Source organism: Cynocephalus volans, chromosome 8, assembly GCF_027409185.1.
Source record: "Cynocephalus volans isolate mCynVol1 chromosome 8, mCynVol1.pri, whole genome shotgun sequence".
Taxonomy (NCBI): Eukaryota; Metazoa; Chordata; class Mammalia; order Dermoptera; family Cynocephalidae; genus Cynocephalus; species Cynocephalus volans.
The window spans coordinates 37,103,508-37,124,905 of record NC_084467.1 but is presented as its reverse complement, the minus strand read 5'-3'; the positions used below and the strand labels follow the sequence as shown (position 1 = coordinate 37,124,905).

General features: G+C 38.0%; 1 protein-coding gene across 2 annotated transcripts in view; it reads left to right on the top strand.

Moving 5' to 3' along the window:
- TESK2 (testis associated actin remodelling kinase 2) overlaps positions 1–21,398 on the top strand; it is a 93,882-nt gene that overhangs the window by 39,091 nt on the left and 33,393 nt on the right. The window contains exon 3 of one of the 2 annotated variants that reach the window (XM_063104261.1): positions 14,471–14,519. The exons of the other annotated variant lie outside the window; for it this stretch is intronic. Coding sequence (XP_062960331.1) covers positions 14,471–14,519 — 49 coding nt within the window. The remainder of the gene's footprint in view (positions 1–14,470; positions 14,520–21,398) is intronic. 2 annotated transcript variants of the gene reach the window in all.

Below are 21,398 nucleotides of genomic sequence, written 5' to 3'. Positions count from 1 at the left end.
GAGGCAGGAGGTATGTAAACTTTGTGTGTATGTGTTTTTTTGGTACATGAGTATAGTTAAGATTGGTTGTTTTATCATCAATTGCTCTAAGTTATTAGTTAAAAAAAAAGGAACAATGAAGTACTTTGTTGAACGCAGGGACTGATTGTTTGGGCCTCTTGTGAATAAGGTTGTCTATGCCAGGAAGTCTTGTGCTCAAGATGTGTAACCCAATTTCATGCCCTGCTCAATTCTACTCCCCAATGGCTTTTCTGAGGACCTGTACCGGGATTTGTCCTCATACCTCTTTGTTATTCTTCATGCCATGAATAATTTAATATTTCTTTTAGGCTTTTAGACTCCTTGTTCACATTCTCATTCTTACTTTATTTTAAGGCAACATTCTGATTTACTATTTTTTGTTCAAAATTGTTTTAGTTCCCCTTCAAAATCCATTTGCAACAATATGATTGCCATTTTGTTAAAGTGGAGAATATGCCTTCAATTCACCAAATGTTTACTTGGAACTATTCAGTTCAGCATTGTGCTAGGTAATATGAAGAGTAGAAGAGAAGTAGAGGCCTGTTGTCTCCCAGACAGCCTCCTTAGGAAGCAAACTATACATCTAGGAAACAGAGTAGCATAAACTAATGAGGATGTGACAGGATATTTTCCCAATCTCAGTTATTGAGATAGCCATCTTTCCAGTTTTCAGCCATCCTGAAAAATCCCCAAATCATCTTTAGTTAGTCCTTTTGTTCCTTGCTTCTAATCAGAAGCTAAGCCTTGATTCTAAATCTTCAAATACTTTCGCATCTGTTCCTTCTCTTCACTTTTAACTGGAGTAAATTATTTTCCCTCTTTGCCCATTTTTTACTCTTCCTGACGCACAACTCTTATTGTATAGTTTATTTCTTAAAAACCTTTTGTGGCTCACATTGATTTCAGAATTGAGTCAAAAATCCTTTAGACTGACAGTTAAAGTTTGATTTGTTTTTCCAGCCTTCCACTCTTTCTCTTAACACAGATTCACCATTTCCTAATTGCGTTCTCTTGGATGAGTTACTTAACCTCTGGGCTTTGGTTTCTCTTTCTGTTAAATGAAGGGAATGGATCTGATCAGTGGTTAGAAATCACATTAAATTAAATGTTGAATGATTTTTAAATGATCAGGTTTAAGAAATATATAATATGTCAGGGTGGGTGGGAATGGCTGTGTGTGTGTGTTCCAGAACAAATGGGCAGTGTTTAAAAATAATGGATTACTATTTTATTATGGTAATCCTAGCGAGTAACTAGGTGAAAGTTTCTTGAGAGATGGGAGCTCCCAAAGCATCTTTTGTAACACTGGCATATTGGTAAGGGGATCTTAACATTTTTTCTCTTCACTGTGCCAAGGTGGATGTTCCAATGACTTAGGACTTGAGTCTAAGTTCTAATTTCATATAACCAGAAAAAATTTGTAAAATAAAATATGGAATAAGCTTCAGTAATATTTATGTCATTTTCTGTGGGTAGTAAAGTGGTACAACCCAGAAAGAAGATGATTTTTAATATAAACAATGGCTACCACTTATTGAATACTGAGCTATGAAAAAACAGTAACAAAGCAAAATGCTTTTCCTGTTCTCTTACTCAGCAGCAATCAACACAGAAGATAGACTGCTGTGACCAAATGCGTGGGGATTTCTCCTCATGAGGAAGCAAGTAAGCAATTTTGCAGCAGACATTAGCTGAGTATTTTCCAATTCAATTCTAACACTGTCTACCTGGAGATAGCATCAGATCCCACAAGTTGAGGGCTCAGTCCCCAAGACTGTCTCCCCCCACCCCCCACCTCCAGTTCAGATGCCAATTGCAAGCCTGGCCTCTGGAACTTCTGACCGACCGTCTATATATATCGGGATTCCCATGACCCCCTCCTTAGGTTCAATTAATTTGCTAGAGCGGCTCACAGAACTCAGGGAAACACTTACATTTACTGGCTTATTATAAAGGATATTTTAAAGGATACAAATGAATAGACAGATGAAGAGATACATGGGGTGAGGTCCGAAAGTGTCCCAAGCACCGGAGCTTTTGTTCAGTAGAATCGGGGTGTGCCGCCCTCCCAGCAGGCAGATGAATTCAGCTATCCAGAAGTTTCCTGAACCCTGTGCTCTTGGGTTTTTATGGAAGCTGCATTATGTAGGCATGATTGAAGCATGGACCGCCATGTAGGAATGTGATTGCACAAAAAGGATAAGATCTAACACTAACAGACTGGGTGTGGAAAACCCAGCAAGGCCTGTTTGTTCAGGTTCTTCTGGGCCTCTCTATGTAGCATTCCTTCCTCCTGGGTATGGGGTGGGACCCTTTCTGGAATGGGGGTCTTATGGCCTACAATGAGATAAGGTAGGTAAGAGAGTTTCCTGGAGCAGGTGAAAGGAGGGCCGGAGAAAGTCAGAGAGAGAGAGACTCTGTTTTCTGAGGCCTAAAGTACCCCAATATTATAACAAAACAACAAGGGTTATAGGAGTTACGTGCTGTAGATGAAAACAGTATATACTCATATATATCATAATACCACAAATACCCATTATAGACCACTATTGATTAATTTCCTGCCTCACCCACATTTCTTCCTTTCTGGACCTCTCCCTCCTCTATAAATAAAACCACCATTTTTCTATTTTTTAGGCCAAAACCCTAGGAGTCATTCTTAATATCTGTCCCTTATATTCTATTTCAAACCGTCAAGTAGATCAGTCTTATCTTCAAAATATGTCCTGAGTCTGACTGTTATTTACCACCTCCACATCTACTACTCTAGCCCAACCCTCCTAATTGATCTCCTGGCTTCTGCTCTAGCCCCACAATAGCCAGATTAAATTTTATTATTTATTTATTTATTTATTCAGGCAACTGGCTGATACGAGGATCCGAACCCTTGACCCTGGTAGCTGCAAGGCAGTGCTCTAACCAGCAGAGCCAACTGGCCAGCCCAGATTGAATTTTATTTTATTTTTATTTATTTATTTATTTTAAAAGATGACTGATAAGGGGATCTTAACCCTTGACTTGGTGTTGTCATCACCATGCTCAGCCAGTGAGCTAACCAGCCATGCCTATATGGGATCCGAACCCGTGGTCTTGGTGTTATCAGCACTACACTCTCCCGAGTGAGCCATGGGCTGGCCCCAGATTGAATTTTTAAAAAATAAATAAGATCATTTCATTTTCCTGCAATACAAAGGCTATGCTTTGACTTACGAGGCCTTAAATGATTCGGCCTACCGGTCTCTAACTTTATTTCTGATCATTCTTCCTTTCTCTTACACCATGCTAACCATCCTGACTACTCTTCTTGTCTCGCAAACACACCAAACTTTTTCCCACTTCAGGGTCTTTGTACTTGAAAGGACAAGTGGACACCAGTTGACGATCCACCGGAGAGAGCTCGTTTATTAGGCGGCACACACACACATATATAGGGCTTTTAGGGAAGGCTGATTGGCTTAAAATACAATCCCTACTTAGCATACCGCATGGGGCTTGGGGTGAGCTGATTGGTGTGCGATTCGTGCCGGCAGGAAGGAGAGTATGGAAGAGAAGGGCAACCAGTGCCATGATGGGGTGTGGCTGAGAAGGACTTATGTGATCAGGGTGTGATCCCTTGGGGCATTTGGGTTCTTACATTCCTCGGTGTGATCCCTTGGGGCATTTGAGTTCTTACAGTACTTATTTTTCCTTTTTCCTAGAATGTCTTTATTCCAGAATCATATGATATGCTTCTGCTCTGATAGCCCCTTCTCAAAGAAACCTTTTCAACTAGCTTGTCTAAAATAGCCATCCAGGCTGGCTGGTTAGCTCAGTTGGGAGGAGCTTGGTGTTGTAACACCAAGGTCAAGGGTTCAGATCCCTGTATTGGCTAGCTGCCAAGAAAATAAATAAAAATAAAAATAGATAGCCGTACATTCCCTGTTAGTATACTGGTGAGCTGGTGAGTAAAAATATAAGGTAAAATAGTCATCCCTATCACTATTTATCTTCTTACCCTGCTTTGTCTTCATAGCTCTTATCACTTTTGAAAATATCTTATTCATTTATTTGTTTGCTTGTTACATGTAGCCTCCAGTATAGAGTGAGCTCCCTGAGGGTAGAACTTTATCTTGTTCACTATTGTACTTCCAATGCCTATAGAGTAGTGTCTATAGAAGCTGATGCCAATTAGAAGCAAGCTAGTTTGCATCACAGAAACTTAGCTCAGGAACTGAAGGTGGGTGTCAGGCTTGAGCTGAAAACAGGAGGACTATTGAAATTATTTTAGAGATAACTAGGCCTGTATGTCATCATTCCCATTTGTTGCAGCTAATCAGTTAACTCTCACCCAACCTAAAAAGAGATGAGGTTTATTTTTGGAGAAAAATTGAACCAAAAATGCTTTATACTAGTGAGCATCTGGCATGACAGAAGATGCCATACTGAGAAGAGAGAGATGATGGGATAGTTTGCACGTGAATGGTGAGTCTCCTGAGGCTTCTCATCCCCTTCCATCACTTGGCTCTCAGGAAATTAGGAGTCATCCCCATCCCACCTCATCTCTGCCACCTACCAGGAAATTGGTGTTTTTTTCCTGGAGAAAATGAATAGCTCCAAATAAAAGAAGACAATTTTTAAGTGACAACCAAAAAAATCTTATAATTATTATCATCTAGGAGGTTAGAGAAGATATTGCGTCTATGAAATAAAATAGAATACTTTAAAATATGAATAGAGTATCACAAAGATTATTGTTCTTAGAATTAAAAAATATCGGGCCAGCCCATGGCTCACTTGGGAGAGTATGGTGCTGATAACACCAAGGCCATGGGTTTGGATCCCTATATGGAGATGGCTGGTTTGCTCACTTGGGAGAGTGTGGTGCGGACAGCACCAAGTCAAAGGGTTAAGATCCCCTTACTAGTCATCTTTAAAAAAATAAATAAATAAAAAATTTGATAAAACCATTTCAATAGAAGGTCAAGGAAATAAAATTGAGGAAATCCTTCATTAATGACGAAAAATAAAAGATGGAAAATAAGAGAGAAAAGATAAGAAAATTAGAAGATTAATCCAGGAAATCTATTTGTTTTGTTTTGTTTGTTTGTTTTGGCAGCTGGCTGGTCAGGAAGTCTTTTTGATTATTAAGAGAACATATTCTAGAACCAAAGGGCATGAGCTTCCAGATTGGAAGGGCCAGCACAATGAATGAAAAAACACCCACCATGGAACATATTATTATGATATTTTAGAATATACTTAATAAAAATAAGATTCTAAGCACTTCCACAGAGAAAAAAGAAAACCCAGATCCCATATTAGGGGTTGAAAAATCTGAATACTATTAGACCTTAACACCAGTTCTAGAAGCTAGAACCAGTGGAACAGTGCTTTCTGAAAGACAATTATTTCTTACTTAGAATTCTCTATCCAGCCAACTACCAATCAAGAATGAGTAGAATAGACATTTTCAGACAGGCAAGATCTCAAAAAATTTCCTTTTCATGTGTCCTTTCTCATAAAGCTACTGGAGGAGGTGTCCTATTAAAACGAGGAGGTCAACAAAACAACAAAATAAAAATAAAAAGGAAGTCATGAGATACAGATAGAAGGGAGTAGAAAGATAACAGGAAGTTCCAGGATGACTGCTGTGTAACATTCTAGAGAATAAGCAGTCCAAATTGGAATGGAAGGATTATGAGCTCCAGGAGACATGTTGGGAAGGGGCGTGTAAGGATAGAATTTATAGATTTCCTTTTGTGTTTGGCAAGGTGGAAATCCATATTCAGAAGAATTTTACAATTCTGTTGGAGGCTTTGGGAAGAATTAGTGGTAGGCATATATTAACTAAGCAGATGAAAAAAGAGGCAAAACACAAAATAATTTAGAAGAAATAAAATATAATCATAATATAGTACTTGGCCTAGTAGTGATTATAATCAGTCATAATAATGTAAATGCTGAGTCTTGATTTTTTTCCCCCCTGAATATTGATTTTACCCACAATTTTACCCCCAGAAAAACAGTATTGGAAAGGAAGTAGTTTGAGTGCTGAATCCTCAGCCTCCACACTAAAAAGTCAATAGATAAGGTCAGAAATAGCAGTATAAGTATGTTAGCTAGGTATATGAACGTAAATTAAAGAAACACCTAAAAGCTGAAAGTGGTTCCCTCTGGGGAGTTCAGTGTGGCATGGACAGGGTAGGAGACTATTATTTTCATTATATGCCTATTTGAAGCTACAGTAGTGTATAACTAGTGAAAATTAAGAGGCTATTGTAATAATCCAGATAGAGCTGATGGTGGCTGGGACCATGTGGAAGTGGAGAGGAGTATATTACTATAATTGTTCTATTTTATTATTAGTCATTGTTGTTAATCTCTTACTGTGCCTAATTTATAAATTAAACTATCATAAGTATGTGTATATAGGAAAAAGATCTGTCTATCTATCTATATGGATAGATAGATATACCGTGTGTGTGTGTGTGTGTGTGTGTGTGTGTGTGTGTGTGTGTGTGTGTGTGTGTGTGTGTGTGTGTGTGTGTGTGTGTGTAGGGTTCAGTACTATCCATGGCTTCAGGCATCCACTGGAGGTCTTGGAACATATATTCTCTATGAATAAGGGGGAACTAATATATATTTTTTCTAAAGATTAAATGAGGTAATCCCGTGAAAGTATTTAGAACAGTGTCTGACACATTCTTGAGTACTCAATAAATGTCATACATGACCATCATTATTTGTCTGTGAACTCCTTGAAATGGGGGCCATCATGTTTCCTTCTGTAGCTCCCACTTAATCCCCTTTGCCTGGCATTGTGCTTGGTATGTATGTGGCAGACAGTTAAAAAAATTTTTTTAAGTGTTATGTTTATTTATGAAGAGCAGGAATTATGCACATGGTTGATTGCTTTATACATGCTTGTTAGATTGAGTTGAAGTTTTCTTTTCTCTGTGCATTTCTTTTACTTTGGAAGAGGGAGAATAAATAAATCATTGTGAGAGTGTTATTTCAGAAGTGTGCTCAATAAACTGAAGTCTCTATTTTTATTTTGCTATTTTGGTGAATTTATGAGTAATCTTAGAATAAAAGATAAATTTGGGAAGGAGGAAGAAGCTTTTTTCAGGGCTTGAGGAGACAGTCTAGATACTTGGGTATGTGGATATTAGTTCTCTTCTGAACTTCCTGAATTAAAAAAATAAAAGCATTTTGGTAATATTCAAAGTCACTGCATGGATATGTATTAACATTTCCTTTTGTCATGAAACTTGGTATTTTGTTGCTTTTATGGCACTTTTGAGCAATATGGTTTAAAATTTTTTGTTAAAGAAAATACTTATAGAATGAATTCATCCTTAGTCTCCGTCTAATTTCAGTTGTTATTCAAGATAAAGGATATTTGTTTTCCTCCCAGAAATCTACGGTGTTTTTATGTTTATGAAACTGTTTTAATATTTATGAACAAGCAAATCTAACTTTAACTCTTTTGATCTTTGTTTCATTAAAAAAAGTAAGATTAGACCATGAACTTGATTGATCCTCTTGTTATTATGTGTAGTACTATTGATATGATCTGATTGCTGAGCAATGTTTATTCTGCCTTTGGCTATCTTCAAATTGGACTATAAACACCATGGACAGAAAAGAGAAAGCCAGACTGAACCAGCTCTGTTTAGTGTCACCTGATGTTAAGCTCTGGTGGTTAGTGCCTGTTTAGCTGAGTTTTCCTTATGAGTTCTCATATCTAGGACCTAGCACAACCAGTTCTCCATGATGTAATACCTCTAAAACTTGTTTGAACTTTAGCAAGCCTTCCCCAAGGATATTGCTGCCTTTTTATGGGTCTAGATTCATAGTTCTTTTGGGACTTGAGATCTGAGCCATTACCTTCTCTTCTCCTTTTTTTTTTTTTTTTTGTTATTGGTAATTTTTTTTTAGTCTAAGAGAGTGGGGTATCTTTGCTTTATTTGGGAGTAAAATGCAATGCAGTTCATTTTAGTGCCACATGTTAAAGCTTAGTGAAGTCTGGTGGTTTATTTACAGGTCCCTTTCTTCCAAAATTATAGGAGGAAATCAGGTAAAAATATATCAAAACTTCTGGAAAAACTTACTTTTAAAAGAAAAGTAAATGAACCTAAGTAGGTTTCAGTGTTTGACATGTAGGCCTTTGAGAAAACATATTAATATCAAAATTATGCCCACATTTTAATATTCTATTATAGATTTATTTCAAGTCTTCTAATGTTATTACCATAACCTTTAGAGTTAGACTTCTTTCTGGAAAGACCAGTACAGGTCAGAAGAACTCTTACAATAGGGATGCTGCCTGTTGCTCAAAGTTGGCAGAAAAGCTTGTAAAAGCAAACCAACTGGATTTTCATTGGTTCATGGATAGGCAGTCCTTTTTTATGAATCAAAAATGAAGTTATTATTGAACCACTGACCTTATTTTTCCCTTATCCATTGTCATAGGGCAAAACATAAGCTTTGGAGCTAAGCATCTAGATTACAGTACCCTTTCCAGCCTTTCTCAAGTCACTTAACTCCTCTGAACCTTATTTTCCTTGATGATAAAATGGGGGTAATTTCATCTCAGGTGATACATTTAAAGCACCTAGCACAGTTTTCAGGTATACTGTAGGTGAGCAGTAAGTAGTAATTTTCTTGGCTGCTCTGACACAGTGGCCACAAAACTCTTCCTCCTAGATGCTATTGTTCATTCTTGGGTAGGTCCAAGTCTAAAAGTAGTAACAGTAGTGTCAATGGTTTTTTTTTTTTTTATCAGAATGAAGACAGCTACATGTGTTTTAGACTGCTGTCATACCTCTTCCTTAATGTTTAAGTCTAAGCTTTATACAGAACTGTGAGCTCAGTAAACATTTGACTGAGCGAATGTGAATGCCACCAAGGAGCATGTAAATGTTACTTTCCTTATGCTTCTTTAAGAAGAGTCAAAGTCCAAAGTCTGTCTTAGATCTGTGAACATTATAACAGAGGATAGTGACCCATAATAATTTTTTTGATTATGTACTTATTGTTAGTTTTCTGTGGCTACCATAACAAATTACCACAAACCTAGCAGCTTAAAACAACACAAATTTATTGAATTACAGTTACATAGGTCAGAAGTCTGATGTGGGTCCTGCTGAACTAAAATCAAGGTGTCAGCAGGGCTGCATTCTGTTCTGGAGACTCTGGGGGAGAATCCATGTCCTTACTTTTTTCGTCAGCTAGCAGCTGCTCCCTTTCCTTAGCTCGTAGTCCCCTTCCATCTTCAAATCCAGCAATGACTGTTAAGTCTTTCTCATATTTCATCACTCTGATACTGACTCTTCTGTCTCCCTCTTTTGTCTATGAGAGCCCTTGTTATTATATTGGACCGACCTTGATAATCCAAGATAATCTATTTTAAAATAAGCTGACTATAACCTTTAATTCCATCTGCAACTTTAATTCGTTGTCTTTGCCATATAACATATATTCACAGGGTCTGGGGATTAGGACATGGACATCTCTGCAGGGCCATTAGTCTGCCTACCATAATATACCATTAGGAAAACATTTTTGACCTCATCTGCATGTGATACTATTAACCCATAATTAGATATTAGTAAAACTCAATTTCTCTTTTTTTATATATCAAAAAAGTATATAAGTAAAAGTACTAATTTTCTTTTCATACTCCAATGGATAATCTTGCTCATTCCTCATTTTGGAGACTTCTGGCCAATAGTAGGTCCTAGGAAAGGTCCTGGCTTGGAACAACAATTTTAGTTCTTAATTAAATTTAGTAAATATTTACTGAGCGCTAACTATGAAACAAGGCAATGTTTTAAGTATATAGACTCAAAACTACATGGTATATTTAGTCCAGGAGGGCTAACTACTCTAGTAAACAACTTAAAATCTCACTGGCTTAAAGGCTTGTTTCTTATTCATGTCCCAGTCCAATGCAGGTTGGGTAGATGTGCAAGGGGAGATCTTTTTCACCTAGGAAAGGGCCTAAGATTCCTCCACTGGATCAGATTCTTTTTTTTTTTTTTTTTTGTCCTTTTCGTGACCGGCACTCAGCCAGTGAGTGCACCGGCCAGTCCTATATAGGATCCGAACCTGTGGTGGGAGCGTCGCGGCGCTCCCAGCGCCACACTCTACCAAGTGCGCCACGGGCTCGGCCCACACTGGATCAGATTCTGCATCTGCTGGCAGATGAAGGAAGAAAGTGTGGAGGATAGTGCTGAGGTTTTATGGGACAGGCCTAGATATGACAGAATCACTTCTGCCCATATACCACTGGCCAGAAATTAGTGTTGTGGTCTTAACCAACTGTAACAAACACTGGGAAATACAATCTACTTCAGGAAGAAAAGGGAAACGATTTGGTGAGCAAGTTGCTATTCTCTTCCACACACAGGATCTCTATGCTCAAGAACTTCTAATTTAGTGGAAGAGGTAGACATAGATAAAACTTGATGTAGAAGGCAGGGCCTGATAAGTACTACCGTAGAGATTGATATGAGTGTATAGGGAAAGAGATTAATTTTGATTGGAAAAATCAGAGAAATATTTGAAATTACATCTCTGAATTAAAGATTATTGTAACCAACATCAAACGGCTATTTTGAGAATTAAAGGACTTAATGTGTGGCGATACTTGGCACACTAAATGCTATATAAATGTTTGATGCTATTATTATTACTATTTGGGGATATTCTTGAGATGAGAGTTTCTTTTTTTTTTTTGGCCACCAGCTGGAACAGGGATCCAAGCCCTTGACCTTCGTGTTATAACACTGTGCTCTAACTGACTGAGATAACTGACCAGCCCTTGAGATGAGTTTTTAAGGATTGATATAGCTTTGAAAATGTTGCTTTGCCCTCCACGGATTTGTCACCCTTCTTCCCCTGGGTGATGGAGCCGCAAAGGATTACTCAAAGCCTATCTCTTCTGAGCAGTGTGAATCCCCAAAGTGGTTAATCTCCTGGAACCCTCAAGAGTGAGGCATTCCTTCCATTTGGGAAATTAACCACGAATTGGGGTTCTTTTCCCGCATTTATTCTCCAGACCAGGAAGTTACAGGAAGAGAATATAGGTGGGATTATAGTTTAACAATGTAGGCTGGTAACATTCAGTAAAACAAGCCAGATGACGTTCCATAAGGCAATTTAAGTGATCCACCATCAAAAGCTTAATCTTAGCAAACATTCCTTCTCCCTACACAACTTCCCAGTATCTTTACTTATCCATCAGTAACTTGTCCGTCTTTGAACCAGCAACCTTGCTGTGTTACAGTCCTTTATCTTACAACACAGACTATAGCCTGGAGAAAATTTCCTGTTTTTTGCAAGGTCAACATTTTATATGTACATTTAAGAAGTTAGAATAAACCTGAAAGTATAAGAAAATAGGCCCTGTGAAATATATTTGCTTTATAGGATACTCCACATGAAAAATGGATTCTAGAGTGGATTCTAGACAGATATTAGCAACAATACTAAAGTGGGAGAATTCAGGACATACTTAGGAGTGGCAGGTCATATAACTAAAACATAGAGAATGCAGGTGGATGTAACAGAGTAAGGCAAGAGAGGTTTGGGTCAGATCATTCAGACCTTTGAATAACATGCTAAGGAATTTGGACTTTAATCAGTAGCTGTCAGCTGCCACAGAACCTTTTTGAGTAGCCAGCAGCTTCTTAAGGGGAGAGATTGTATCTTGTTCATCTTTATATCCTCTTTATAACTATCTGGAAAGGTAATATAATACTGTGATTAAGAGTACAGATCTGCAATCCACTGTCTAGATTTTTTCTTTTTTTAGAAAAACAACAATCTGCCTCTATAGAGACTGGCTCGGTTTGACTTTCAGCTCTGCTACTTATCTGTATGACTTGGGGCAACTTACTTAATCTCTTTGTGCCTCAGTTTCTTTATTGGGATGATTGGGATAAATAAAAGTACTACTTAATTGGGTTATTATGGAAATTTTAAATGACTTAATATTGTATAAAGTGCTTAGAACAATGCCTGCATAGTAAATGCTTATTAAGAGTTATTTATAATCATCATTATCATCATTACCAGTGTCTGGCACATAGCAGGCACTCAAAAATTTTGAGTGAGAGTTGTATTTTAAATCTACCCAGCAAGGGTATGTATACTGTCATATGTCAGGCAAGAGAATGAGTCACTGTTCTGCCTTACACTCTTGCTTATAGTCCCTCTTCCCTTTTCCTTGCCCTTCTAAATTAGAACTTACTTGGGACTTGGGTATTGTTGAGACTTCCCTTTTGGCAATCCAAACCACTGTCATTACTGACTTTATGATATTTATCTTGTCCCACTTTATGATCATTATCAGTCCTAATAAATTTATGTTTTTATTTATATATGAATATAACCTATTGGTTGAAAAAAATTTCAAATATAATAGAAGTGTGTAAACAAAGAAGTCAAAATCACCATTTACTCCTTCTTTACAATACCACTATTTATTAATGCTTCTAGACAGTTTCTATTAATATATAAGCATGTTTTTTGCTCATGGAATCTTGCTATATTGTTTTATAGCTTGATGTTTTCATTTAACACTATTTTGGATATCCTCCCATATCAGTGCATAAATATCTACTTCATTCATTGTGATGGCTATATAGCATTCCAATCTATGAATGTGCCATAAATATTTAAAGTCTTTTTATTTTTAAAAATTAATTAATTTATTATTATTAATTTTTTACATTCTAAGATGTTGCAGAGCAGCGGAGGAGGGGGAGAGGGGAGAGGAGAAGAAGGAGGGAGAGAGGGTGGGAGGAGGAAGAAGGAAGGTGGGTGGGGAATGGCCATGACCTGTGGCACCCCTCTCATTCCAGCAGGGGAGCCCAGGGGGCTCCTGGTGTAAGCAGTCTTTAACTGATGGATATTTAGATTCATATACTCTGTTGAAGTAGATGTCCTTTGTCTTAGTCTGCTTTGTCTGTTATAACACAGTACCTTAGACTGGGTAATTTAGGAACAACAGAAATTTACTGCTCATAGTTCTAGAGGCTGGCAAGTCCAAGATCAAGGCACCAGCAGATTCAGTATCTGGTGAGGGCTCTCTGCTTCATGGATGGTGCCTTATTGCTGTGTCCTCCCCTGGTGTAAGGGGCAAACAAGCTCCCTTGGACCTCTTTTATTAGGGCACTAATCCCATACATGAAGGTGGAGTCCTTATGACCTAATCACCTCCCAAAGGCCCCACCTCTTAATACTGTCACATTGGAAATTGAGTTTCAACATATGAATTTTGGGGGAACACAAACATTCAGACAGTAGCATCCTTTTACAGGTATTTCTGCTTACCTGAATTGAGTATATTTGTAAGATAAATTCTTAGAAGTGGAATTATTGGAGCAATTAAAATTTTTGCTAGATATGATCAATTACCCTCTGAAAAAGTTGTGCCAAGAACTCAACAGTATATGTAAGTTCCTGTTTCCTCATCTGGATAACACTGAGCATTATCAATCTTAATCTTTATTTGAAAGATTTAAAAAGTGGCATCTCTTTACTTTAACGTGCATTTTTAAAATTATGAGTGAGTTTGAGCACATTTTGATATTTTTATTAGCCATTTATGCTTATTTTTCTGTAAACTATGTATCTACCTTCTGCTTATTTTTCTACTGGATTATGTTTTTTATTATATATTTGGAAGAGTTTTTGGTATGTTAAAGAAGTTAGTCCTCAGGGACCAGAGCCCAAGGCCTTAGGGTTGGAAGGAGACCAAGGGGACAGCTGCTGTGGAGGAACATCAATACTTCCTCTTTGACCCCAACTCTTCCCTTTCTGCTGTTCTGGGTTTTCCCACCAGCCTCTGTTGCCAAAGTTGCTGTCCCAGCCATCAATACCTGATTCTTCCAGAGAAATAAAGTTAATTCTATTTTATGTTAAAAAAGAAAAGAAAAGAAAAAAGTTAATCCTTTGTCATTCAGCAAATATTTTTTTGTTTTGTTTTGTTTTCCCAGTTTCTTGTTTGTAAATTATAGACCTTCAGATTGGGTAGTCCAACCTTTGTACTTTGTAGATGGGGAAACTGAGCCCTATGTAGAATAGGGTTAATGACTTTTTATTTTGGTGAGTATGCAGTTCAGGTAGTGACAGAGCTGAAGCCAGCATCAGGTTTCCTTACTTCCAGTTTGGTGCTTTTTCCATTTTACTATGCTATTTTTAAGGCTTACTACCCTCTCTCTTCCACCATTGCTTTTTATCACTAGGTCTTGCTACAACCAGATGTTTTGTGGTAAACTTAGAAATTTATCAGCCTGGCATCTTAATCAAGATTAAGAGGCTACAGGGTTGTACAGGAACCCAGGGTTCTTCACAGGTCTTGGATTGTTTCTAACGCATGGGTAACTAAACCAGTTTCTCTATATGGCATTTATGTTCATGTCCTTCTCAGTTAAAACAAAATTGTTTTGTTTTTTAGGTTCATGGGTGTGTGTGTACATCAAGGACAATTGCATGCACTTACAGAGGTAAGACTTATTAAGTGTGTTAGGTGACTTTGCCTTAGTTTCAGCATTTATGGTTCCATATAGTAAGTGTTACTTGCATATGTAAGCAAAATGTATGTACATTTATGCTTATGCAGTGTTGACAGCGCTTTCTTCTGTTGCATGGGGACAGTGGCCATATCAATTAATACCCTCATATTACCTCATAACACTTGGTGAGTACTCTGAGAGTATGAACGCCGAAGTATTAAATTGGTTCTTGCTGCCTGGATGAATCCTTCCTAAACCAAGGGATGGCATCACTTGACTGCAAACTCTCATGGCAACAAATTCCCACACCACCCAGAAATGTTTGGTGTCCTGATCTAGAATTCCATGGTCACTGCTCTTGTTTCCTGATTGGCCTTATTACTTGCTGGAATTGGTTTGCATCTCTATTCTCATTTCATTTCCAGCCTCTGCTAGGTAGATAAATATGTGGTATTGATTGCTCATCCTCTGAGCCAATTTGGGTACCAAGTTATCACCTTCAGAATTTGCTTGCATGTTTCTTGGAAACACAGATTCCTGGAATCTTCTAGGTTTAATAGGTCCACATAGTGCCCATCTGTATTCTTAAAAGCTCCCCAGATTATTCTCATGAGCATCTAGATTTGAGAATCTATGTTCTAGGATATTTTCATATTCGTTCTTGAGAAGTAAGTACCAAAGTACAAAGTGAAGAAACTTAGGATGGAAAGTTGTTCAACAGAATTTGCAAAAGTATTGGTTTCCTGCTGGCTTGGTGCCTGGTATTAGTCCTTAGTATCTTATGAAGGAGTGTGCTATGTGCCTCACTCTGTCTCATTTCTCACTTATTGAAAGCACTAGAACATGGAATGTGTATAGCTATGTCCTACATCTTATATGGAAAGCAAAAGAAGGCTGAATGCTGAGGAAGTTAAGAGCATGGCCTCTGAAGTCTTGATTGCCCAGGTTTGAATCTCCCTGTGCTTCAATGTTTTCATCTGTGAAATAGGAATAATAATAATGATAGTACCTGCCCCACGGAGTATATAGATAGAGAAGAGGACTAGGAGCTGAGTTCAGAGTATTTCAATTTTAAAAGTCTGGGGGGAAGTGTAGAGTGAGAAGGAATGGCTAGTGAGGTAGGAAGAAAATTAGGAGAGCCTGGGATGGAAAGAAAGAAGTTTTGAGGAGGGAGTAATTAATTGTGGCAAATGCTGCTGATAAAATGGTGATCTGGCAGGGATGTTGTGAGGATGAAATATAAAATGCTTATTTAGCACAGTGCCTGGTGTATAGTAATTGCTCAATACACGTTAACCATTACAACTTTTATTAACAATGACTAGTCCCTCCTCTGAACGCTGAATGGTCAATTGTTTTTCATTTGGTACTTAGTCCTATACTGCTGTTAGTGTCATTAAATTTTTGAAAAACTTTTTGCTGAAGTATAACATAGTAGAAAAAGCAAACATATGTAAAGTACAGCTCACTAAATTTTTACAAGTGAACACACCTGTAACCAGCACTCCAGATCAAGAAACATTTCCTATTGCTGTTCTCATAAGTGAGTCTATAAATGTATTCTTCAAAGACAAAACTCCCTCTCTCTCAAGCCTTCTATCCACCAGAGCTCTGACACTAGTAAGCATGAAAGTATTTGTTGCATTCCCTGTTTACGTGATTGTTCTCTGGAATGTGAGTTCATTGGAAGGATTTGTGTGCTGACAGAGAAGATCATTCTATAAAATCTATGATCACGGGCCGAGCCCGTGGCGCACTCAGGAGAGTGCAGCGCTGGGAGCGCAGCGACGCTCCCGCCGCGGGTTCGGATCCTATATGGGAATGGCCGCTGCACTCACTGGTTGAGTGCCGGTCACGAAAAAGACAAAAAAAAAAAAAAAAAAAAAAAAAAATCTATGATCACGGGCCGGCTCGTGGCTCACTCGGGAGAGTGTGGTGCTGATAACACCAAGGCCATGGGTTCAGATCCCATATAGGGATGGCCGGTTGCTCACTGGGTAAGCGTGGTGCTGACAACACCAAGTCAAGGGTTAAGATCCCCTTACCGGTCAGCTTTAAAAAAATAAATAAATAAATAAAATCTATGATCATTTCATAAATTTAAAAGTGGGGTGTAGTGAGAATGGCATAAATGAATGATCATAATGCAACATTCTCTTGGCCATGTTTTACTTGAATAATATTTTCTCCTTTTTAGCTTGTTTATAGCCGTATGAGGGATCTTCCAAAAAAGTCCTTGGAAAGATTCATATTATTCTTTTAATTCTATTTTTACTTGATCTTTTTGAAGTACATATAGTGTGTGCTTTGTGAAAGAGAGTATTGCCCATCTTTCCAGTATCGTTAATGAGATATTGATATAGCTTGTGATATTAATAATTTTTATTATGATATTAATAGGCTGATGGCAGTGAAGCCCAAATATCCAAATGCTCTTGGTTATTTCCAGAAGGAGATCAGCAAAGGCCATGATGGCATAGGCATCTAGGGACTTTTGGGTTTAATTGCCTTATAATGAACTTGGCAGCTCAGCTGTTCGTTTCACTAAGGATCATAAAAATAAATTAATAACATCTAGCACAGCCCTTAAAACTTGGATGACATTCAGTAAATAGTTTTAACTGGTGAAAGGCCGCCTTCCAGAGAAATGTGAGAACCATTCTTTATTTCTCTTCACATTTTTATTTTTATTTATTTTTTTCATGGCTGACTGGTACAGGGATCAAACCCTGGACCTTGGTGTTAGGAGCACCATGCTGTAACCAACTGAGCTAATGACTAGCTCTTCTCTCTTTAGATTTATTTGTTAGTAATTATAGTAGACAAACGTAGCTCTCATTTATGCCTATAAAGTATTGACATTATTAGGAAGAATATTTCTCATATACAGTATGATATGTACTTTTCTGGGCTTGAATCATTTCCATGAGCCTTCATTGTAATTATAGACATTAATTGAACTTGGAACAGTCAGACACTTAGGTTTTTGTTTTTGTTTTTAAACTACCTGTAGTAAGGGTAGACTTCTAAGTTTTTAAGCAAACTAGTATTTGTTAAAGCGAAAGCAGTTTGGTAAAAGATTACACGGAACCGTTAAAGTTTAATGAGTTGAATTAGGACTCTATTGTTTTGTACTGGAATGTTCAATAAGTATGTCTTTGACTCAGAAGATCTATCCTTGTCTTTCACATAGTTACAGGTCTCAGGGAAGTAGAAATCTTCAGTTTTTAAAGACAGAAAATATAACCCTATGTGTTAATTAGCTATTGCCATGTAATATTCAACTACAAAACCTCAAAAGCATACAATAACTGGTTGCCATCAGTCAGGACATGTATCTCTGTTCATGTCTTCCACCCACAAATTTAATGTTTTTTTCATCTTAACTAAGCACTTATTACACACTGTGGCTGTAACTTTTGCAGTTTGAGGTATAACAACAAAATTAGCACAAATTTCTTTTTCCTTCTACATAATTTCACAGATGGATTAGTTCTTACCGTAGATCTTAGCAACCTCAGCATATTTTTCTTTTCCTTCCCCATATTAAGTCGAGAACTTTCACCTTTTCACTTAAAGGAAACACTTTATGGCTTCTCTTTGGCAGATCTGAATTGCCAGCATTATTACTCTTGTGCTTTTGGTCGTTAAGTACAGTAAGGGTTATTGAATACGAGCGCTGCAATATTGTGACAGTTACCCGATAACACAGAGGGCTACTAAGAGACTAACAGGCAGTAGTGTATCCAATATGGAAATGCTGGACAGAGGGATGATTCATATTATAGACAGGATGAGTCTGGACAGCATGAATTTTTATCAGGGTACTCAGATGACATGCAATTTAAAATGTATGAACTGTTGATTTCTAGAATTTTCCACTTACTATGTTTGAAGCACAGTTGACTGAAACCTTGGAAAGCAAAACTGTGGATAAGGAGGGTATTACTGTATCTCTTGTGCATTTCCAGGGTTAGCTGAACTGAGCTGGGCTAGATTGGGCATTTCTGTGGGTCTCACTTAGGCTCACTCATGCTTCTACAGGTCAGCTGGTGGTCTGCTCTAGGCTGGGATTTGCTGGGGGCAGCTTTGCTCTAGCTGTTTGTCATCCTCCTTTTGGGACCAGTGGACTAGCCTGGGTATGTCCTTTTTAAGATGATACCAGAACAGCAAGAGTATGCCATCCCATTCGCACAGGTACTTTTCATGACTCTGCTTATTGTTCAAGTTTGCTTGGCTAACATCCCAGTGGACAAACCAAGTCACATATCTAAGCCCAGGAGTAAGAATTATGCCCTGCCAGCATCAGTAGTGTACTGCAAAGCTACGCATCAAAGGGCATGGATTCAGTAAGTGGTAAAGAATTGGAACCCTCACCAGCAATCTTCCAATACGTATAAATAGCCCAATCAGCAGACCATAATTATTTGTCTTTTCTACCCTATTTGAGAGTAAATATTTTCCTCCTATTTTTTAAACTATAACAACTAGTTAGTAAACACCCACTATGAGCCCAGTGCTATGTATGATACTTTATATTAGCAGTAATTCTCAGAATACTGTAGACTATTTCTTCTATTTTAAGGCTTAGAGAAGTTAAATGACTTCCCCAAAGTAGAATTGGATTCAGGTTCATCTGACTTCAAAGTCTATTTCCATTACAATATGCTGTCCTTAATTCACTTAATATTCCTCACAGTGCCAAGCACAGGATCTTGTAGGTGTATCATGTGTAGTGTTTGTAAAATTCAATTCTAACTTTTTCTGTATTTTGGGTTATTTGGAAAAGATATTTTCTGGTTATTGGGCACATTAGAATGTGTCTGAGTGCAAGTAACAGAAAATAATTATATGGCCTTAAAGAACAAAAGAACTCATATAACTATAATTCCAGCAGCTTATCAGGTTAAGCGTTGGTTTAATTCAGTAGCTAAATATATGCTATCCAGAGATCCTGTTCTTTCCATCTCTTTCCTCTGTCTTTACATTGTCAACCTCATACTAAAATTGGCTGTCATTCATAATCAAAAAATAGCTGCCACCAACTTACTATATATATGTGCTATATGTGTTCTCTTCCACATCCACAATGGGCGGGGGATAGGGTGGAGAGAAAGAGAAAGAAGAGAAAGAGATGCTTCTGGATAGATTATGTGTCATCTCATAACACTTTTCCTTTTAAGCTTGTTAAAAAGGCACAAAAGAGATCTGCTCACAATCAAGCAGTTTGGGAACCTCTTAGTGCAGAACCTCTCAGTAGCTAGAAAACTGGGGATTTGGGGAATGGATAGGGAATGTAGTTATGGGGCTGGGGTCTCAAGTGATAGTACTCTGTGGTCAAAAGAATCAGCAAATGAATTGCTGGGTGAGTAGGATGTTTTGGGGGTCTCTCTTGCCTTTTCTGCCATGGAAAAGCTATTCTTTTTTTCTGCTGTGGCAATGGTATTTGCAGCTAATATTTGCAGAATATTCTGTGGCCTGGTGAGGTGATTCTGTCTCTTTATAACAAAGCCACCTCAGTCAAGCAGATATTTGGTACTGAAAGAAATGCTCTTAGCTCATGAGGGAACGGAATGGATCAGGCCGCTGCAGAGAGTTTTTTATTCACATAGCCCTCATTCTCCTCTCACTCCCTATTCCTATCCCACCATACACCTCTTTATTAGAGAGTAGTTACTTTGGAAATTTCTTCTTTTTGTAGGTTGATATGTGTTGCTTCTGAGTTGGTTTTGTCAGACTTACAAGAAAGCTTATATAATCAGGCAGCTTACAATGAAAGGAAACTCTGTGGATTCAATGACCAAACTCATACATTATTTATAAAAATGAGCAGCCAGACCTCAATTCCAATTTCTTGGTGTGCTGTGATATTGCCATGAGTCGTGCCTTCTTTTCTTGTTTTTGTGTGGCCCAGTACAGAGTACTGTCCTAGCCTTATTTACCTTGAGCTGTACACAGAGTTGCCTGGTGCCCTGCCTTGGATTAACTTTGGCAGCAGAGGCGTACCTATCTTTGAAGAGAGGGGCAGCTTTGGGGAGACTGTTACTACCACGTGGTAGTTAAGAAGGCATACCAAAGGTGCCAATCATGATTGCCTCTGTGATTCAGGATTTCCTTTAGGACTAGTGAGGTTGGGAGCAAATGACAAAGACATGAATTAGAAAGTACGAGAAGAGAGAGATTCACTTGAAGCATACCACTTTGAGTGAATCTACTGTGGGCTAGGCACTTGCTAGGCTCTGAGCTTAGAATAAAAATGTTACCTATTCTTCTTACCTATTGTTGCATAACAAACTACACCAAAATTTAGTGTCTTATAACAGCCATTATATTTTGCTTCTGATTTTGTAGGTTAGGTATTCAGAAGGGCTTTGTTGGGTCTTTGATCAATATGTATTACCTGGTTTGGCTGAGCTGGAAGACCCACTTCCAAAATGGCTTCCTTATTCACATGTCTGGTGTGGTGGTTCTCCTTGGCCTTTCTCTTTTTCAACATGGTGTCTCATTCTCTAGATCATCTCCATATGACTTAGGCCTCCCATAGCATAGTGATCTCAGGATAATTAGACTTTTCACGTGGTGACTGGCAAGTTGTGCAAGCCATCCAAGTGGAAGCTGCAAGACTTCTTATGACCTAGCCTTGTAAATTCCAGAATGTCACTTAAGCTGCATTTTATTGGTTAAGCAAGTCACCAAGGCCAGCTCTGATTCAAGAGTAGAGGAATGAGACTCTAGCTCTCAATGACCACCTTTCTTCCACTGCAATATGAACTCAATGTATAGTGGCTGGGATAATGAGAAATTTTTTCTTGTGCTATTCCTTAGAAATTATTTTTTGAATATCCAACTGTTATCCCATGCTGTTAGCTT